Genomic DNA, 22,099 nt, shown 5'->3' on the forward strand with positions numbered 1-22,099 from the left:
TCCCCACCGCGCTTTTAACCAAAAATTAAATTATTGATAAATAATTTAATGTATAGCTGTTTGCATGCCTTAAATTTTCCTTTTAGTAAGTTAAAACAAAAACTTTCTCCTTGAAAATTTTTTTGTGAGAACATTTGTTGAAAGTACAACAAAACAGTAATGTTACATTTTTGAAAAGAGTCTTAAATAATTATTTTTGCTAATGTGACAATGACTGTGTAAATAGATTGGAAGCAATTTTGCGTGGAATAGGGGCTTTCCCTAGTCAACAGTAAGGTTATCAAAAGAGAAAAGGTCGTTTTGCAAACTGAAACGATAGGTTATGGGCCGATTGGTATAAACACAAACGCATTTTAACTGAACATACCTCGGTTTTTCCTAATTTTACAGTGGATCACATGATCAGTGAGAATACGCTAATTCTATTATAGAAAACTGAAAGAACAAAACCTTATGGATTCTGGCTTGCTGTAGGCTACCCTCCAACAGGCATCAGTTACTAGCGCTACGGCTGTACTGGATCGCTGTACTTTACTTTCGTTCTTTGCTGCCCAAATTCGGTTCTTAAAGATTTAAAAATTTGTTATTTTCACTGCGAAATGGTGAATAAATTGATAAAACTGTAAAACGCTTAATTGTAGGTGGTCTAAAAGTTTTGCTGAAGCATGTGGTTGCAAACGTGTAGGTGTAACAAGTTATTGTAACTTCCACAACTTAGACAAGCAAATATGTCAAGGCCTTGAGAGTAAAAACCTACAGTAATACAATCTGAGTAAGATAGAACTTTATCAGCAGCACAACGACCAAACCCAAATACACACCAAACTTGTACATATAGGCTAATATATATTAGATTAAAGTCAAATTAAGCTTATTGACTGACAGAGTCAGGTCAATTGCATTTGTACCATAGGTAAGATAGAACTAAATTGTATCAGATGGTAAAAGAAAGGAAACAACTAAACAGATGTGTATCAGAATGTTTATCTTCCTATAGACCAGGCCTGGCCAACCCGCATGCGACTCTTTCGTTCAAATTGAACCTCTGAAAGAGAGTACATTTTAAGCAGATTAATAATACAGAAAAGTAATCTCTACTGGCTAATGTTCAATTGATATTTGCTAAATAATGACTGATTACATCAGATTTCGACCCAGAATAAAGATGATGAAACTGAAACAAAATCTGATGCAGTATTATGACGTAATAAGAAAAAGCGCCATAAATCATAATGTGTATGATGTGGCTCATTGCGGTTAACACAGTAAGAAGTGAGGCTCTTAGTCTCTGACTGGTTGGCCACCCCTGTTATAGACTGTATAGCCTACCTAACATTTTGTGTTTCGGAAGTCTTGAAGTGAGTGATGACTACTTTTACCACTTGTGCTTCTTTTCTAACAAAAGTGTTGATTAATCACAGACAGTTAATTAACTTATTGGTCAATTGAACAAAATACCATCATAGTTTTCTGAATATTTTGTAGAATTAATGCGTAACCTGGAAGAAACATGTCAGCTCTAATAAGCACTTGTGATTCATTTTTCTTCCTACTGAAGCAAATCTCTCATGACCTAAACTATATTTCTACAAACACAACCAATGTTCTTGCACTGATTGGTGCGTGGTATACATTTCGTTTGTCTGTGAAAGTTGGATCTTGGTTTGTCACTTCAGCTAAATGTGTGACATCATCATTTAGAAGAAATTACATCAAATCATATGGTCAATGGGCCGTAGTAACAGGTATAGCGCAAGTCACTGTATTTCTGATTTCTTGAATATGAACGATTTCATGAATCAGATTAATATCGCAGGCAGAAAGTTGCAACATTGGTTGATTAGTAAATAATTTATATCGTAACTACATTTTATATTTGTAGGATGCACATCAGGCATTGGACAATCTTTTGCCAGAAGATTAGCTTCTGAAGGTTTAAATATTATCCTAATATCTCGAAATAGCACTGCCTTGAAGGTAGAATCCAGGTATGATATATAAGAAATATTCATTGCTATCGAAATACATAGATTCCTTAAATATGCTTGAGCTTGGACTGCTAGTTGTGGGAAAGGAAAAGTTTTTGTATCAAACAATGAAGATTGTTTTGCAATCTAAACTATTTGTAGAAGTCAACTTAACGATTACAGTGGTAGACCAAGCAATCCATATCTCACATTTAAAAGGTTAAAATTGACTTTCTGGTAATGTGTTGTATATCCTTAAATGTGTCCATTTACATCTAGTTATGTTTTTTTCATTCATTTTTCTTGTATTTATTAAAGTTATATCGAAAACATGTACAATGTACACACTCTTATCTTGGAGCAAGACTTTGCGAATGTATCTTTGGATTCAATGAAAGAAATAAAAGAGATTTTCAACAAACTGGATATTGGAATTCTCATTAACAATGTTGGAATACATTATGACTTTCCCATGAGATTTGATTTTGTAAGTGAATTTATATTTTGTTACATTAACACGCGGAGATGTCTTTAAGTCATCTATACCAAATTTACTAATCAACTCTTCTCTGAGTCTCTGAACAGAAAATGATAAGTCTGAAGTCCTTTGTGTCTTGTTGCATGTTTTATTAAATTGGTGATGTTGCAAGTAATCAAAATAAAATAAAAGGTGCAATCTGTAACTAAAATAACCTAATTGAAGTCAAGTCGTTGATATGCTGCATTTAAGTTGTGGTGATTCAACTACGATTAGTACCGGAAAGTCACGCGGCATGGCAATTTTTATGCTATGCTTTATTTATGAAGGTTGATGAAGAAAGAACACATTCACTCATTCAGGTCAACATACGAACAACTGTTTCACTCACCCATGCTGTTTTACCTGGCATGATAAAGAGAAAGCGTGGTCTTGTAGTCAACATGTCATCAGGAGCAGCATGCTTGCCTATTCCATATATAGCTCTTTACTCTGCAACAAAGGTACATACATGCAGAAATGTTTAACAAATCAATGTGTTATTTTATTTCCAACAGAAAAGATTGCTCACCTTACTGACTGGATTTATTTTTCCAGGAGTTCATCAGCCATTTTTCTGAGTCTCTGCATTATGAAATGAAGCAATACAATATCCATGTTCAATCTCTAATGCCCATGTATGTTGCTACCAATATGACAAGTTTCTCAAAGATTTTAAATCAGTCTTCGCTGATCACACCTACTCCAGTGACCTATGTAAACCAAGCTATGCGAACTCTGGGATTATACAGAGTTAATACTGGCTATTTTCCACATACTGTGCAAGTAAGTATTTTGGTGATACATCATTCAATGGCAGATATTAGAATTACTGTTTTTTTTTCAGACTTGGTTTCTGAAAGTGACGCCCCGCTTTTTGTCCATCAAATTATCTCACTGGTTTCAACTGCAACTGAATCAGGAAGGGATCTCCAAAAAGAAGAATATTTAGTTTTAAGATGATTTTTATTTTTGCTGGTGAACTTCTTCAACAATGTAGCCTGCTTTGCATGCTTGTTGCTCTTATGTAATTTTTGTGCAATATTTTAGCAATTTATTTCTATTGTTTTATTTTTATCTTAATTGTGTATATCAGTGTTTCTCAAATGCATTGCCTGTAAAGGACCCGACGATTAGCCTTAGTCATGTACAGTTTGTATAACTAACATGTTAGAGATTACCGTTTTTCAAATTTGTTGAAATACTTTTCTTAGAAAATTTACAGCATTGTATTGCATATTTTTCTTGCAGAACCACCACTATTCAGACACTTTTGGAAAACTGTATAAACCAGGGGCGGCCAACTTTTTGGCCAAAGGGCCACATGCGATTTACGAATGATTGCACTCGCGGGTCACTTGAGTGTTTACTGCTAATTAAAACCCTCACACCAAAATTCTAACCTTAGAAATACGTATTATCCTCTTTTACAGTTATAAGAACATTAAACATACCAAGATATAGTAAATTCAATAAAGTTTTTACTACACGTCGACATTTCAATGTGAAGTTAGGCACTGTTTTTCTCTAACACGTTGGCAATATTCGGTGAGATGGACGATGTAGCAATGCAATGCGAGTTTTCCATATGGCTGTCAGAAATTAGTAAACAAACAATGCCAATTGCAAGTTCGCCATAAATTACGTAGGCGATTCAGTTGATAATATACCTCATTTCGACAAATACCGCGCGGGCCACGGGTTGGACACCCCTGGTATAAACGTTGCAAAATGGGCAATAAACATTTATTTTCAACATCGCTGTTTGCATTCTCTGACGCAGGAGTCAAATAGTTATATAGTTTATTATTCGTTAGTCACAAGAAATAAAAAATTCTTCAAAATCATTATGGTTAAATTTTAGTCACCCAATGCTTCAACGTTAATGTTATTTCTTGGATTTCCATCCTTATCAAAATATGTCTTAGACCACATGTTAGGGTCAAACGTATCCACCAGTTTGAGCTGTGGGATTCGCTTAGCGATATCTTCATATGCGTAGCATAAATCTCTAAAATGCAAGTTGTCTAGCATGTAAGCTCTTGTAGATGGCGTTACACCCGATATTTGAAAGATCTCTTCCACTAAATCTTTTCTTCTTGGTGGGAATAAAGTCCTACAAACATTAATATCATATAAATAATAGGAATAAATATCTCGGAAATTATCACTAAATAAAAAAATAAAATTACCACTACTACTACCTTATTGTTTGGAACACACAAACATAACAGTGTAGTGAACAAAAAAATGTAAATGGTAACATACGAAGCCCCTTTTTTGCATGGTCTCTGTCGTTGGCCGGATATGACATGCTTCACAACCATATCCACTGAATGAAATGGAAGGTCAATCTCACGTTTTTTTAATGGTGTAATTTTCACGGCCCCAACTTCAACCTGTTATTAAAGCACAACTATTATTAGTACGTTACAAAATACTATATCACAATAAAAAAGAATAATTTCCTAGTAATCCTCACTTTAGGCGGTGGTATAAAAGATCTTCCTTTTATTACAAAACGATAGTCTATGTCACAAAGATATTGCGATAAAATGGATAGTCTTGATCTTTGGGGAGTTCCTGGTGGTGCAACAAGCCTCTGAAAAAGTAGATTACCACTATCAAAAACTTGATTGATTCTCAACAAACCACCTTTTTAAAAGAAACTAGTTTAAAACTTTTGTTTCTACCACTACATACAGAATGAAATATATCGATCACAAATTAAACATATTGCATTGCATTAATTACTTTATTTTGTCGTTACTATATATTGCAAAAGTAAACATGTTCCTTACTTCAGCAACTTCAGCCTGAAAGGTCAACACAAATGGAATTCTTCCAAGCTCAAACACTCCCTCTTGTCGAGAAATTAAATCAAGCCACTTAAAAAGAAGCGGCAATGAAATATTGAACGGCAAATTTCCAAAGACACAAAATGGAGGAGGGTCTAATAGGAAATAAATAAGCATCATTTATGTTTGGTATGTAAATTTCATATGACGAAACCCACCGTCCTTCCATGACTTAGCAAGTTCGTTTGGAAATGCTTGTGATATGTCATATTGCAGAATATCTCCGTGTACGATTGTCATCTTGTTAGGCATGACATCAGATATATACTTGTAATTAATAATAATAATATTAGTCAGCTAATAATACTGCAATTAATTTGCTGTCATAATTGCATTTACAAAACTTAAAATGTGACACTATAACGTAGAATACCCATTGTTTGGAAGCATACTAAAGTATGCACAATAGGGTTATGACTTAAAAAAAAAATTTTAAATTTTGTGTGTCCTGTAGTTACAAATGATGAACTTTTATGTCCTGATTTGAAAACTCACAAAAGTTAAGACTGTTTAAACAAAAATCTCCCGCACCAAATTTTTCCAGTTTTCAATGTAATATATATATATATATATCGACTAATTTGAAATTGCCTGACATAATTTTAATTGCGAAGATTTGAAATTTTATTTTGGTAAATTGTGTGAGCAGTTATAAGAGATGGCAACAATGCAAAGCTAAAATTAAAATCAGTTATGAAAGAGGAAAATAATTTCTGTTTACACTTTGATGGAAAAAAGATTGGCAAACATGAATATCAGGTAGTATGCTTGAAAATTCCATCAAGAGAATTCAAACTGGGTGTTCTAAAATTCGAAAGTGGAACAGCTCAAGATATTTTCAGCAGCCTAGAAAACCTACTAGATGAATATGATGCATGGAAAAATTTGAAAATGATCATATGTGACACAACATCTGTTAATACTGGACGGCTGAATGGCTTTGTTGTGAAACTGCAAAATGCAATGATCAGCAAGGGTTTTGATAAACCACAGTATATTGGTTGCAAACATCATATTCTTGATAGAGTCTTAAAGCATGTATTATAGTTCTTCAATCCAATGTCTTCAACAAAACCAACTCTCAACTACAAATTTGTAGATGATGTGGTGAAACACTACGAAAACTTGCAGCAATCCTACAAGCCAGAAATGGAGATTGAAATGGTTGAAAACCCAGGATGGATGATTTTAAGTTTCTCTTTGAGTTGTGCAGAGCATTCCGCTTCTTCAAAGAAAATGGTAGATTTCCACTAATCAAATGGCATAAATTTCCATCTCTACACAATGCTAGATGGAATTCAAGAGCCATTTATGCTATGATTGCCTACTTCCTCATCCCTAGATGGAGATTAACTCTGGAGATATCATTGCAAGTGTGTGGCATCATTCATCATCATTCATTGCAAATGTGTGGCAGGAAGCCTCGTTTTCTAACAAAAGGTTTAAAGATGGAATATACCAAAGATTATTTGATGCTATCTTTGAGCTCGAATGTCCTGCAGCCTTCAAGTGCCTTAAAACCCATTGGAATTTGGATAAGTCCGTTGTAGATGACCCACGGCCACGCACTAACATAATTGCAGAAAGGGGAGTCAAATGATGGAAGAACTTTACCAGAAGTGCAAAAAAGGACAAATATTTGAACATTAAATTTGTAGCAAAAATGAAGTTTTGAATTGTAAATTTTTTTTTACATTTAGACCAATGTCAAAAATTAAAGTCAGTTTGTGCGGGATATTTTTTACGATTTGAACGAAAAAATTATAATTTTCCAAATTTATACCAAAATGTTCATTGATTCCTGCTACAGGCAAAAAAAAATTTCCTAGTCATAACCCTAATGCACAACCAGTAATTTTAAACTGTTTTAGGTATGGAAATGGCCTTTTAAATTTTCCCAACTGTCTCTCAAAATTTATAGTTTTGCAACAGAACAGAAAATTAGCATTAGTCCTTAAAAGTGGTGATAACTCAAAATTTATTTCTGTGCACAACAGTTGACTTTGAATAAAATCTTACTTGAAGCAATGGCAAAAATCGTTTGTCCTTTTCTACAACAGTTAAGTGTTCTCCCTCCCTGTGCAAAATCTCACGAGTGATCGAACCGGGTCCAGGTCCCACCTCACACACATGCATGCCATTTAGCTTGTTTGACAGACAACTCACAAATCGTCCTGTAATTGTAGACATGTGTAAACTAACAAATACATTATGCATGCACTTACTTTTAAAAAGATTGTGCTAGACTTACTCACAATGGCTGGATCATACAAGAAATTCTGCGAAAGATGTTTGGTAGCTCGGACCTGGTATAGTTTAACCAACTGGCTAACAGTTGGAAGTGGTGGCAATGGTGGGGCTTTTTCCTTTCCATAACTGTCAGCAACAACCTTTAATTAAAGTCCATACGTTATGAAAAAAATGCATGCGAATGGTACCGTTTGTAAACAATGAATTCCTACATAAACAAACATTGATTAACCTAAACATTATCCTACGCTCATATAGTTTAAGTTAAACGGAGCCTTTAAAGCTAGTAAGTGAGCCCTTGTGATGTTTGATACCTCTAAAATCATAATCACTCTAAAGTTAGTTACAAATACATAATGCATTTTAGCCTCCATGATCAACCACCTTTGCCTGATGGAAAGATCTCTTCAGTATGTTTTGCCTCATTTCGCATACAAAAGCACACTATGTCTGTTTCACAACCACTGAATATTGATATATGATTTTGGTTTAATAAAAAGCTAGAAATAAAAACAAAATATAACTTAATTGAGCAGCAGATTTTCACATTAAAACAACTAAATCAAGCTAAGAGTACAGGCACTCAGGCAGTAGGTACAGAAAAGACTTTGAAATATAGTCATGCGTTTTTTTTCAAGTTTTAACCTAATGACACAACACAGCTTATATGTAAAATACAAATAATCTGTTCCAGTAACACAGAGGGCAGTTCTTGATAGAAATTCAAAAAAGTTTAAAATAATGTTTTAGCTTCATTATATTACGGTTTAAAAATATACTCAGTCACAAATACCTTCAAAATGCAATACAATATACAGATGACTACTAAGAAAAACAAAGATGAAATTATGCTCGTACCAAAGAGCCAGCCAAATAAAAAGTAGAGTAAAATGTATGATATGATTCGGTAATGAGCCACAAATCGCAAACTCAAACGAGCAGGCGGTAGCACTTTCTGTGCAGCTTGTTGGTATTTGTGTGGAGAATTGTCATCAAATGCATAAGGATTCAAACAATGCTTTGCTAGCTTACCCACAAAGTCATTGCGAGAAGACCAGCCTTGAAACATGTGACCATATTTTTTATTAATTTCTGTTGACACTTTATAACACAATCTGACGAGAGTAGGGTTTTCAAAACTTCTAATCGGTTGCAGTTCAGGGTCACAATTAGGTTGAACCGGCAGTTTCTTTATGTTGTTCATTAGTTCATATCGTCCGAGTTGCGACAAATGAATATTACCATCCTCACCAATAGAACAATCAGGGGCTTCAGGTCCCAATGGATTTCCACAATCATTTTCCCAATGATAGCTTCTGTCTAAGTCTGGTAAACCCAAATCAAACATAGCAACAAACATGAGCATGGAATCGTTTATTTGCTGTTCGGATTTCTTCCAGCTTGAATCTGAAAAGTTTCTGTCTCCAACATCAGCCAGAGAACTTAAGCCAATAAACCCTAAAATGCGTGAAGCTGAATCAGGGGCTTGTTGCTTTGTATTGATCTTTACTGTTCCCAGAGCTTGCTGACACACAATAAGTAGCTGATTTACAACTTTGCGTAGTTCCTCAGAGCTGATCAAGTATGGTGGACGAGTAACTTCAACAGAACGAGGAAGAGCAATGTAACTCCCAGGAGATGGACAATACATTGGTTGATATTCACCACCATATGTTGCAGCCTCCGCTTCCTCAATCATTGACAGAAGATTGGGTTGTGAAAATATTTTTGCGACTCGATAGAGCAGCATTGAGTTGGCTTGTCTGCTTAAATCCATCCGCAGAAAGCGAGTGATGGAATCGTAAAAGAGCTTATTATAAAACTGAAGATTGCTAGCAATAAAATGATACCAAACATTGGCTACCTCTCTGCTGTCACTTAGTCTTTGCTCTCCTTGCCCATCAGGGTTAGATATATTTATATACCTCCAAGGCTGAATATAGCTCAGCCAAGTTTCTAGAACAATTCTAAAAGTGTTATTTAAAGGCCATATATCAAAGCAATAGCTAAGAAATTCAAACAAACGTGGCTGTAAACAGTTGCACATAATATTTTGCTTGAACTGATCCATTTGAGAATCATTTAACTGTGATAAAACCAATGATGAAGTATTGACGTTAACGAAGTAGTGCATGTGTTTCACCAAGCGACGAACAGCTCGCAACAGATCTTCAGTTGGTGGAAGTTGAGTTCGAGCAGATTGCTTTTGCACATGGCATTGCCCTAACCAGAACTCAACCATTATATGAACAAGAAGATCAGATCGCCAGATTTCGTTTGTAGTTACACCAAGCCTGTTTGTCTGTTCCGCCGCTGTCTTACGGAGCATTGAACTTACATTTGGCATCCACTGAGAACGCAAAGTACTTTGCGTATTTGTCTCAGGAGAGCGCATGTTTGGAGGACAAGAGCCATCCAAGGGTAAAAAGTACATTAAGTAATCATCAACCAATGAAAAATATAAATTTTCGTCTGGCTTTAAGTTCATCTGCTGATATAAGTGAGGCTGCTGTTGTGAAGGTGGAAGAGGTGTCGCGAAAGTTATGCAGTAAGCAAAATGATAAAAATAAAATTCAAATGCAGAAACACGAATGCATGCTTGCCCTTTCAAATTTGATGTACCATTGCTAAACTGAGTTGCTCCGAAAGAAATATTCTGAATCTGTTGCATAATTCGTTGTTGACCATCGGGAACATTGACAAAAGTTGGTGGCAAGAGTGAATAAGGAAAGTCATAGCGAAAGAGCATACTCTCCGCTTGAAGCTTATGCACAAGCCGTAGCATTGGCCCTTTACAACTAAGAAATTCCTTCAAGATATTGCATTCAAATGAGCATTGTTGTGGATTAATGTGTTGAATACCCCAACCAGATGAGTGGAGACCAAAGATATCTTGTACCAAAGCAGAAAAATTTTGATGCAAGACTTTAATGTTGCTTTCTTGAATTAGTTTTGTTAGCAGTTGACATTTTTCTGATAAAGCTGGTTTTAACAAGGCAGCAGTAAATGGGTTCGAACTGGCGGTTGACTGCTCAAAGTTCATCTTTTTGTTTGTTAACAGACAAAACCTGAAACTTTAAGGTGGGTACCTGGAAATAGCACATAAGAAAACATATGTTAAGTGTACACATTTCAAACTTTTATTATTAAGAGCTTAAGTTTAAAAGTTATAATTCATGCTGTTGATAACTGCATGCAAGCCAACTTTAAGTATGATATATATAATTATAATACATTATACATAAAATATATCAGCTCCCAAAAGTCCATGTTTTGATCGAAATGCAAAGTTACTGAATTTTGGCAGAAATATGTCGCATCACAAATAAAAAATCATATCGTTGCATCACAAATATTGTGACAAATATTGCAGTTTTAGCTAATTGAATAACGTAGCTAAACATGACGAATAAGTTCACATCATCATCACTGATACAAGTCTATACACAACAACATAACCACGGAAAACAGCATATTACACTTCAGACGTGAACAATTCAACAATTTCCACACAAACAAAATAAAGATGAATCGGAATATACAAGGAAACATATCACAATTCACTATATCGGTATGAAATTAGAACTTGTCAGCTAAACCCATAATTCTTTGTTGTTCTACTTCCACTGATGCACCGTCCTTATCGCCAATGCTTCCTGCATATTCCCTTATCACAGACCTTATGCTTTTTACAGATCCTCCTCTGAGATTAAGAATCTGTAAGACACGCTGTTTAATTTGTGATGAAGCAGAGGCACAAATGTCAACAATGACATAGTCTGTGTGCTGCAATGTGAAAAGACCTGCATCAAGTCTGCGCAGATAAAAGTCATCCTCCAATTCCTCCAAATCAAAATCTTCATCTTGCTGTAACTTTGATTTCTCTTCCTCAAGACGATTGTCAACAGCCAGAACACGATCATAGTACTTGAAATGAAGTTCCATTAGCCGGTCTACTTTGGCAAAGTCATTTTCTGAAAATTTTGCCAAGAGACGTTGCCGTTGTGAAGTTTTCAGGTTTCGCAGCATTGATGCTATGATTGAAACAACATGTTCTTCATGTTCTTTTGTGGAGGTGCCTATCTTTTTCGTTTTCTTTGGGGGCTTCATAAAGAGTGGGAAAAGTGTTCTCAAGCCCAAAATTTCAACAAATTTTGCACAATTGCTGCTGCCATCACTCCCACTCATTGCGTGGTCAAGAACTTTCAGTGCACTGCTTCTAGACATTTTCTTTTCGCGTAGCATTAAATTCATCAACTGTAAGCCTTCACCATTCAAAAACTTGTTCTTGTTTGTAGAATAGAGTAACGATGAACACAAGCAATTAAACAAATTCTCCATCAGTTCTATTTCTTCAGCAGACTTAGGATCATGCCTCTTGAAAGATGCCAGCTGTTGCAAAATTGCATCAATGCCATCCATGTCACCAATTTGTTGCCGAGTTTCATCATGGCTCTGCAAAATTATAGACAAAATTTCTGAACAATAGAGCTTGTTTGAATCAAATGGGATTTTGGCTTTAAGACGTTTCAGGATCCAGGCAAGAAGTCCCTGCCTTGAAAGAGTAGCACATAGCTCCGGTTTCAGTTCCAAAATATTTTCGATCACTGCAAGTGAGTTATGTACACCTGTTGCTTCTTCCTTTACAGATTCATCAAGACGTTCTAAATTTTGTACAATAAGAGCACCAGCCTGGCCATCAGTCAGAGCATCAATCAAAACTTCAGCACCTTCTTCGTTTTCTGTCATTGTATCAACATCAGTGAGTTCTTGAAGAAGATCTATTACAGCTATTGAAATGTCAGAATTTGCATGGTTCAATAGTGTTAGCAGTGAGTTAATGGCTCGTAGTTCTACAAGATAATGATACTGTTCTGGCATGGTTGCAAGTGTTTTCATCTCACTGATAACATCATTTAGATCAAGTTCAGATTCCATAAACTTTTCTGGGTTGTCTGGGAATTTAATTCGCATTTCCTGATTCCTGAAAACTTTCTTCTCAAATGTTAAGATTAGTTTTTTGACACGTTGGTCATCATACTCTTCAACTTCATTTGATTCTCCTTGATTTTTCTGAACCTTTTCTTCCCACATTTCAAGCAATCTAAGTTGCCTCTCTTCTTCAGTTTCTTCTGGAACCTCACTCTGTGTCGCGACCTCATGATTCACATTAGATGCAACAGGAGTAGGAGCTGCGATATTTACAGTTCGCTTCATTCCAGAGCTTACGGCACCACCAGCGTCAAGCTGCAGCCGAGTAGACTTTTTCTTGGGTTTATCATCGACTGCAACTTTTTGCTTAGCACTGCTGAAGAAAGCATCCAAGTCCTTGCCCATTGCTTCACCACTGCTTTGACCAAACCCTCCGAGTTTAAGTTTCTTTTTACGTGACGTGTCTTGCTCATTGTTGTCGGTTTGATAATCTCGTTTTGCATTAACACTTGGCTTAAATGAAAGCAATTCTCCAACATCCATTGTAGAATAAACACTTATCTCATTACTCCTACAACAACATGAAGTTTGAAGGTAGTGTAATAAACATCTAAAAATTTTGTAGTAAAATGTCATAACAGACCCAACTGGACAGTAGGCTAAGGCAGTTTTTGACAAGAAATCGTGCATGCAAAGAAACAAATTTTGGCATGATCGCATGTACAGAAGTCTTAATTCTTTGTTTATTTATTAGTAATAGGTATTAAGCAAACAACTTTGCATGGAATCCATACTGATACCTTGGTAACCGACAGCTGGTAAAAATAAGTGTCTACTTCATTAGCTGCCATTTACTGAAGTAAGAGAATAACTATTGCAAAACCGGCTAACCATTCAACTAGCTTAGCTTAGAAGTTGCTTTTTTCAAATTCAATGACCAGCAGCTGGTGAAATAAAAGAGCTCTACATCATCAAAACTGTGCGTTTAAAACATTTTTTTTCTAATGTATTAAAACTATGTTATATACAGTCAAATCTCGTTACTCTGTCACCTCGCTACTATACCACTTTGATCCTCTACAACTATCTCCAACAAAGGAAAATATATTTACTATGCCACCCCTTAATCTCGCTACTATGTCACACCTGAGAGTACTGTAACTGTATTAACGAAACAAAAATGCTACATTTACATGTAATGTATTCTCTCAAGTTATCTAACTCAGCCCAAAACTCTGAAGAATCATCACCTGGCGCATGTTCTTTCGGCAGATCTCGTCTTCTAGCCGATTGCAGGCTTGCATCACCCTGAGCTTCCCACTTCTTTGCTGCATGCAAAGTAAAGTCGGTTCGCTTGCGCTTTCTAGTTGACATTATGGGCTAATTTCTGAATGTGAAACAAAATTTAAAATTCGAAAAGTTAGATGCTGCATTACTTTGTCACATAACAAGGCTGATCTATCGTAGCCGTTTTACAAACCCTCGCTACTATATCACTCTTGTTACTATGCCACTTCCTCTCGGTCCTGACGGGTGGCATTGTAACGAGATTTGACTGTATATATATAAACTTTTGTTCATGAGCACGTGTTTTATAGCGCTATAACTAAATCGGTTAGCATCGTAACGTTCGCTCCGCAAAGTAAATCGCATTCCTGTTTATAATCTATTTTTGTTGTTAATAACAGTGTCTTTAGTTCTAGTTCAGGTTTTAGTGAGCATGCTCACTACATTTTTTGTTGCTTGTAATACTTTGTTTGTCGTAAGCTGTTTGAAAAACATTAGAATTTAACTAATTTATAGGTTTGGTGGCCATGCAAACCAACTGAACCATCTGTATGAGCTGAAGGCCAGTTCGCCGCAGATTACACAAACTCCAAAGATGTTACACCAAGTGCGATCAGAAAAACACTGTGGGACACTGTGTTCTTTCAATCTAAACAAGGAAACAAAAAACAGAGCAAAGTGAATTCGCAGTTGCCACGGTTGTAACAAGATGTAACTCATGTACATAACTCACATGCAATACAACCTTGCCTATCATCTTATTATGTTCAGACTGTTTTCGCACAACTGCACTAGTATTGCGATCATGCCTGTTTTAAACCCTTGGGCTTTGCCGCTTTTTCCTGTTGATTAATTGCTCTTAAGCATGTTCTTTATAGTGCTACAACTATAATGCTTAGCATTGCGATCTTTACTCTGCAAAATAAATCGTGAAAAGTAGGCTAAACGATACGAAAATGCACACCAAGTTTTGTTCTTGCCAATGTATAACCTAACCTAATCAATAAACATGGCAAAGCTTATTAATTATTTATATGCAAATTTATAATAAATAAGCAAAAATTGATGCTATATTGTCTGACAGTCTTGCAGTCAATGATGCAAATAGCTACGATAGTCAGTTAGTCTAGTGACTAGGCCTAGACTCTAGTCAGACAGTTCGCAATTGTTCACATGTTACAGTGTTTACACCTAATTTTGTGCGAAGTGACTAGTTTACCAGCGTCTGTTTACCAAAGTTGCTGAATCACAATACAGTGACCAGCAAATTTTCGCTTATTGGTTTATCACTCTTGTTATAGGCTAGATAAGAAAAGTAATGCGGTGGTGCAGTGGATGTTCCTGTGCTAGGGGTCTCGAGTTCGAATCTTATTATTGTTTAGCTTCACTTTTTTATCCAAATTTATTTTTGATCTAATTTGAAAGTTGGGGTTGGAACTTAGAGGGGATTAGGCAAGTTTCGATTTTGGAAAATAATGTGACTTTAAATTGAAAAATAGTATTTATTTCAATTTGAAGTCTAGCTTGGTAATTTAATTATGAGAAGTGAGACTTTGGGTCGGAAGGGATTAGTTTTAGGTTAATTTATACTTTGGAAATATCAGTAGGCCTAGGCTACGTCAATTTAACTTGAAAATTAGTAGGCCTATACATTTCAATTCACTGCCAAGCGTAATTGCCGTTTCCCGTATTCTAAATTTCATACTTTGGTAAACGGCGACCTGTAAAATAAGTGCCTACTTCACCGGCCACCGTTTACAGAAGTAAGAAAATGCAATTGTGTAACCGGCTAGCCGTTTACCAAAGTAGCTTTATCCGAAATAGGTAAACGGCAGCCGGTGAAAGAGACGCTGTCAATTTTGTGATTCAGCAGCGTCTCGTCAGAAATTGCCACACTGGGAAAGATTATTCAACAACATTTTTGAGGTGCATTCTGCAAGGTTGGGCAAAACCTCAGCTGTCAGCCTATGCACAACAAGGTAGAAATAGGCTACCGGTAGCTTCTTTCATGAGCGATGTTTCACAAAGCATGACATGCAGGTGATAACTTAATCATAGTTCGGAAAAAGACAAAAAATCACTTTTGAAAAACGTGGATTATAATTAAATCCTTACACCTAACGTTAAATACCTAACCTAAACGTTATAATACCTTATAGCTTATACCTAACGTTAAATACGTCTGGATGAATCGAAAAATAATAAAGTAATGCGGCATGAAACGATAACAATAAATCATATCAGTTTATCGAAACTCGAAACAATAGGGACTGCTTGCTTTGAGCTTACCATAAATCGCTCGCTGTTAAAATTTGCTGCTTTGTGAATTTAACCACTTCGATGTTCAGAAATTTGGATATTATTATTATCACCAGACAAGAATTGAAAATCCAGGAAAAGTGTCGCAAACATCAACGCTTATTGCGCTTCGTTTTATTGACGTAATAAAAACCTTGGCTCTGGTCAGCAGTGAAAGTGTATAGTATACACTCTAGTCTACACCATTTTGCAACAGATCGGTTGCCCTCCTTAGAACACTTTATTTTACCCAGTGAAGCTAAACAGGGATGTGTTTTCTTCTTCTTCTTTGGGTCCCTTGTCCGAACTAAGCTTCGGAAATCGGTTGACATCATTTTCACTGCATCGCTTTTTCTATTCTTCTCTGTTTTTTCCCAGTAAAAACATTGTGCTTATGTTGTTCTAACTTAGTTTAAGTTTTCCGTAAGTTTGGTTTGAGATAAACCTTCTTTATCCAGGCTACCACTGGCCTGATTCAATAAATTTTTTCCTGTTGGAGCAATTGATTGTAGTTTGTTTTTTCGTATCGAGTGTCCAAAAATTCATATGGTCTGTTTTTGGTTGTTTTAATAAGTGTCCGAGATTGTTCGATTTGTTTCCGAATTCAAAAACCTATTTCTTTGTGGCAATTGACGTTAGACATTCGTGCCAGTTTGGTATATCGACTTTTAACCCCGCATTCATTTTTTGTGTAGGCTACAGCTATTTGGTCAATTCAATGGTTGTATAAACGCGTGCATCTTGCACAAAAAGTGTTCAGTTCGTTTGAATCATTTTCGTTTACATTTGTTCAATACAAGCCTAATCTGTCATTGATTTCCTTGGTAACGCGTGCCTACATGCAGTGATACTCTAGAAGGACGCGGAACTTTTGCAAAAGTCGGGTTATCTCGAAGTCATGACGGAGCTTTCTCTCTCCTGATGTTATGACGTTTAGGATGGTTGCCTAGTCGTACTTGACGTAATTATGGTGTCACTATTATTTATAACGACTTAAGCAATGTCCACCAATCGCCACAATTGATAGCTGTCTTTGATTTGGCTATCTTCTTTGTTGGCTGATGAGTCTCTCTCTTCTAACCATGAAAGTCGATTATTCCGTTTGCATCAATATGTAAATGTAGGCCTAATTTAGCGCACACTTACTTATTGATTTAATTGCCTGCAAGGAAATGAACACAACAGCAGCAAACAGAATACACTTTTATTTACAGCTTCCAGTCGCCCGATATTATAATCGTGGTAATGACGTTTTGCCTTGAATGCACTTAATTCACTGTGAAAATTAATTTTTGGTTTTCTCCTCTCTTCTCGTCTCTCTCTCTCTCTGCTTAAAAATGGAATTCATCGCTTATTTATATGATGACGTAACTTCTTTGTGATGCATAAATCCTTCTTCTGTTCATTGTGTTGTTGACTTCGAAAAGTTGCACCATCTTGGCTAATTTTGGCCTCTCAATTCCCACGTGTGTGTTTACCAATCGTTGTGCCAGTTCAATTGAGGTAAGGTCTTTTCTCTTCGCTTCTGATCACGCGGTCTTCACATGATCATTTCCGATGCGGATGTTTTCCACACGTAGGCTTATGACATAACATAGAATCACGTGGTTGCGGTTCGGTTGTCACAATGTCATAGGCCATAGGGCCATGGCCATTATTTAATGCCTATGGCATAGACATTAAGCAATGCTTGTTAAGCGTCTTCCTAATCACTTCTTAGAAAGCAAGCTACATTTTAGGAGCATGTTTAGAGAATGCTTATCCATCGATAGCTACATTTTCATTAGTTCCTGAGCTATTCTTTACATGCGTCGCATGATCCCGATATTTTTAGAGTATTTGTGTTGGTTAAAGTTTCTTTGTAATAGTCCAGCGCTCGCACCCTTAGGAGAAGCAGCATAGCACAGAACTGTATGAGGACGCGTGTTAGACAACAATGTTTTTTGCTAGACAGAATGAGTCTCAGTTGGCAAAATGCATTGTTGACTTGTGCAGTTCTTAATCTAATTTCTGCTTTGTATCACCTATCACTAGAGATCATAGAATTCCAATGGTCCTGTTTTAGACTTTTTTTGACATCCGGAATTTGGTGATGACTGAAAAAACTTTGTCATTTCGGTATCCGGACTATTCTTTGATAGATGCGTATGCCTAGATGATGTTCATGTTAATGATGAGCAGAGTCGTAATGACTTGAGTCACTTTTTTCAAAGACTCGACTCGATTTGACTCGAATCGAGTCACTTGTACTGACAGACTCGACTTGCCTTGAGTCTTAAAAGGCAAATGACTAGACTTGACTTGCGACTCGAGTTTGATGACTTGGTTACGACTTTGATGATGACGTCCTTTACGTTTATGGAGAATAACTCAATTGGACAAAGGCCAATGGTCAATGACAAGACATGTTCTAGCATTCACATAATTTAATATCTTCTTCTCAGCCTTACTGAATTAGTCTTTCAATAAATCTTGAGGATGAAAATGAGGTTTACCTCCATACAAGAGCAGACGACAATTTGTTTAAATGTTATAGCCTAATTGTTTGTTAAACTTTAACGTCAAGAAGACTGCTGTATCCCACTCCTAAGACACTGACAGACTTCAAAATCTCATGCTTATGGATATTTTTGCGGGCGCATGCGAGTAGTTTTTATTGATCAACAGTTGTCAGGTTGCAACGCAGAAATGGACAATACCAACTACAAAATGAAATTTAACTTAAAAATGTGGAAAGATGTAAGCTTTTTCCGATATTTTATAGCAACGAAGGACTCTTCTCTGGACGATGCGCTCCAAACAGTTGTTGGCAAAGCTGCAACTACGCGCTCCAGATTGTAATAATTACTACAGTACCTAACTTGGCAGATTACACCAAAACCAACATCCCCGTTATCCATAGGATACCGTGTCCTTGGCGTTTTCATGTAGCCTATGATTTGAGAATATGGCTCTCATATTGCCTACGCGTCAGAATAAAACGTTTGATACCTTTGCAGGCTTTTTCTGAGACATGACGCGTCAAGACAAGAAAGAGCAGCAAGACAGATTGAATTGGGTATTTCTACTTCCCTTTATATCCCAATACAGGACGTCTCAAGTGGTTGTTTACAGGCTTTATTCACAAGCTTTTCCATAGTCAGCTTCCAGAGAACAACCTTAACTCATTTCTGGTTCCAGGCCCATTGGACGTTTCCAACAATGTTAGCCTCCTAGAGCTCCGAGATGCGATGACATGGTTTTACATCGTTTCCGTTATATTGGAAACCCTGACTAGAGACCGACAAGCTTGGAGAGACATTAAAAAATCTATTTTTGAACAATTTTTAACAGGTAGCCTCCCAATTAATATTTTATAACCCTTACATTGAATACCACCTTTTTAATCTTGGGCTTAAGATTTTAACAAATTTCCGCAATCTGGCGCTGCGGAGATTAAACTAGTTTTTACAAATCTTCCTAAATTAAAACTCTACTTGACATTTTTTGTGATGAAATATCTGGGATCGAAGTGTGTATTTCGGCTAAAGCTTTGAGTTAAGTCACGCTTGGAACCTTTTTAATACTGAGGTGACATGGATTTATATATCAGTGCCAGTGTAATATGGTTCTATTTCATGTATGCATGCTCAATTCTTCATAGCTTTTGCTGTAATTGTCCATATAATGTCGTAGATGTAAATTGTTTAATAACAGTATTTGAAAAGTTAATGACGTCAGGCTTTTTATATTTAAAACATAAAATGTTACTTATAAACTAAACTCAACTTGGTCAGTGAAACACCAAACTGATTTTTGTCCAATTTTTAAGATTTCTGCTTTTTTTTAGTTTTTATGACTCCGGACATAGCTCTTTCTGCTTCACTAATTTGTAAGTAGTCAGGTTTTGATGACGGAAGTGTAGCTCTGTCGAAATTCCTGGTTTTGGCTGACAACAAAAATTGTCTATGTCTAATGCTTATAAATATGGACGTATAATATAACTCATTGTACTTAGGTTTCACCAATGGTCTACGAATTTTTGTCCATTTATATTGAACATAAATAGTTTTAGCTTTTAATTAGCCTAAAGCCGTAATAATTTTCAAATACCGTATGACTCTAGGAATTAAAAATAGATTCATGTCATGAAACTGACGTTTATATGAGTTAATGATTGCATTCGATATAACTTATTGTTTGTTATATAAGTATAATATGATGTGCTCCAATTTGAGCCATAAAACATGGAGTAACCTATGATGGCTAACGTCCAGTTAATGTTTCAAAGCAGCACATACTGTACCCTAAAGATCAAAAGAAGTACATGTTCATAAAGAGATGATGAAAGAGAAGTGGGGTACGTTGTAAAATTATTAATTTACAGTTTATGGAGTACAACAAATACGCTAAGTTTCAGAGCAGTATAGCACTTCTTTAGTAAAATTAAATTTAAAATTTTTACTTCTTTTCCATTTTTCTCAATTGGCAATTTTTGGACATAGCACAGTTCGGTTTTACAATGACTATGCAATTTACCGTTAGTTTAGTCATAAAACAAACTTGTTTGTTTTAACAGTTTGAGATCGTTTGTGATAAGTCACACGTTTATCCGATTATTTGAACCTCAAAATGTATTGTGATGCAATAACACCCGCTTTCTTGGGAAATTCAACATTTCTGAGAGGTTTATCGTCTAACGTTAGTGTTTTGTAAATTATACTTGTCAGTCAATGTCACCGGCGGAGAATATTGTAAGTACAGGAATGTTTGCTTTTGCAACACTGATCTTGTGCTTTTGATATGTCGATAATATCCTTTCGGGCATAGAAAAACATAACCTTTTGACTCCTTTTCTAGACTGTCTAGTCGAGAAGCAAGATGTTCCCTGAAGTAAGATATTATGTTTGCAAACATCACTGTACATTGTACAAGATGCCAACAATTCAACATACATCTGCGCGACGTAGTGGGTTGCTGTTTGAACTACTCTGTTTCACATGAAGCTGCCTTGGTTTTAAAGGTCGAAAAAAAAATTGTACAAAACTGAAACAAGCAAATGTTACCAGTTTGCTTTAACCAACAGTGGCAGAAATGGTCACACAATAGAAACCTTGGAATCCATGAAATCCATAGAGTAAGCCAACCGGAATTGTAACTGTGTTTTTACCGCGGCATAATAAGTCATAGCACCCTAAAAAGCTTCAGACCAATGAATAACTAAAGCATGACCTCCTTGAAAAGGTATTCGGCAAAAAATCGACCTTAAACCAACTCGGTCAAACCCTAGCACTATAAGCAAACACAGCATTATCATCATTTTCGAGAAAGGTCATTTTGAGTTCGCAAGTTCCCAGCCAAGATATGCACCAGAAAGCGATGATAAAAAGGAGGTTGCGGTTATTGCGTTTGGAAAACTCCTATAGTTTGCCATTAAAATTTCACACTGGCATTGTTCTTTAAAATACATTATAACGGCAAATGGACGAGTCACAGCGCAAACTAAGGAGAACGTTGTTTATATATCATCAGGTCAGGTTAAGTTGATGGTGATACCAGAGTATGACTTGAACACTTAGTTATGCGTCGATCATTGAACAAGCCGGTTAAGCTACCAGCCAATTGATAACCTACACCGCGGCATGTGCCAATCAAACGTTTGCGTCAGCAAACAATTTGTGATACTGTTGAAAGGAATTTGTTTACTTCTCTTTTTTCTGCAAGACATCGTACAATTTACGTATTTTGCAAAGCGATCAAGTTAGTCTTGGCTTCTTGGGTGCCTTTTACATCGTTATTTGTTTCACTTGATGGCTTCTGTTGTGAAGAATGAGGAAATTGGGAAATATAGTTCACCCAGCATTCCAATTTCGGTTTGTTAAACATATTGTTACACACCAAATTTAGTTCATTTAGTTTTGATAAACACTGTGAAATAAAGTTTGAATTTGGAAAAAGTGGTTTAAATGAACAAAACCTTTCTAGATATTTTCAAGTCTTCTGTTTGGAGT

The 22,099-nt window shown here is 36.1% G+C and overlaps 4 protein-coding genes across 5 annotated transcripts; 1 reads left to right on the forward strand and 3 right to left on the reverse strand.

The window, feature by feature from the left end:
• The first annotated feature begins 331 nt into the window (after positions 1–331).
• LOC143444345 (inactive hydroxysteroid dehydrogenase-like protein 1) lies at positions 332–4,331 on the forward strand. Its single transcript, XM_076943542.1, has 6 exons — positions 332–1,745; positions 1,883–1,988; positions 2,286–2,454; positions 2,775–2,948; positions 3,043–3,270; positions 3,332–4,331. The coding sequence occupies exons 1-6, from the start codon at positions 1,511–1,513 to the stop codon at positions 3,434–3,436; spliced, it is 1,017 nt and encodes a 338-aa protein (XP_076799657.1). The 5' UTR covers positions 332–1,510; the 3' UTR covers positions 3,437–4,331.
• Positions 4,271–8,320, reverse strand: LOC143444344 (dimethyladenosine transferase 1, mitochondrial-like). 2 transcript variants are annotated; one of them, XM_076943540.1, is made up of 8 exons: positions 7,977–8,320; positions 7,594–7,732; positions 7,362–7,516; positions 5,501–5,609; positions 5,286–5,437; positions 4,967–5,086; positions 4,753–4,883; positions 4,271–4,600 (listed from the first exon to the last, which is right to left on the reverse strand). In XM_076943540.1, the coding sequence occupies exons 1-8, from the start codon at positions 8,016–8,018 to the stop codon at positions 4,345–4,347; spliced, it is 1,104 nt and encodes a 367-aa protein (XP_076799655.1). In that variant the 5' UTR covers positions 8,019–8,320; the 3' UTR covers positions 4,271–4,344. The 2 variants fall into 2 exon arrangements, with proteins under 2 accessions (XP_076799655.1, XP_076799656.1); XM_076943541.1 differs by lacking the exon at positions 7,977–8,320 and having other exon boundaries at positions 7,598–7,738.
• Positions 8,093–10,643, reverse strand: LOC143444342 (sphingomyelin phosphodiesterase 4-like). The gene has a single exon (XM_076943538.1). It carries the CDS (start codon positions 10,633–10,635, stop codon positions 8,353–8,355), a length of 2,283 nt encoding a protein of 760 aa, XP_076799653.1. The 5' UTR covers positions 10,636–10,643; the 3' UTR covers positions 8,093–8,352.
• A 38-nt stretch (positions 10,644–10,681) lies between these two features.
• On the reverse strand, positions 10,682–15,780 carry LOC143444343 (beta-catenin-like protein 1). Its single transcript, XM_076943539.1, has one exon. The coding sequence runs from the start codon at positions 13,242–13,244 to the stop codon at positions 11,172–11,174; it is 2,073 nt and encodes a 690-aa protein (XP_076799654.1). The 5' UTR covers positions 13,245–15,780; the 3' UTR covers positions 10,682–11,171.
• Positions 15,781–22,099: the final 6,319 nt, after the last annotated feature.

The sequence above is a fragment of the Clavelina lepadiformis genome, chromosome 1, assembly GCF_947623445.1.
Source record: "Clavelina lepadiformis chromosome 1, kaClaLepa1.1, whole genome shotgun sequence".
In the NCBI taxonomy this organism is placed as follows: Eukaryota; Metazoa; Chordata; class Ascidiacea; order Aplousobranchia; family Clavelinidae; genus Clavelina; species Clavelina lepadiformis.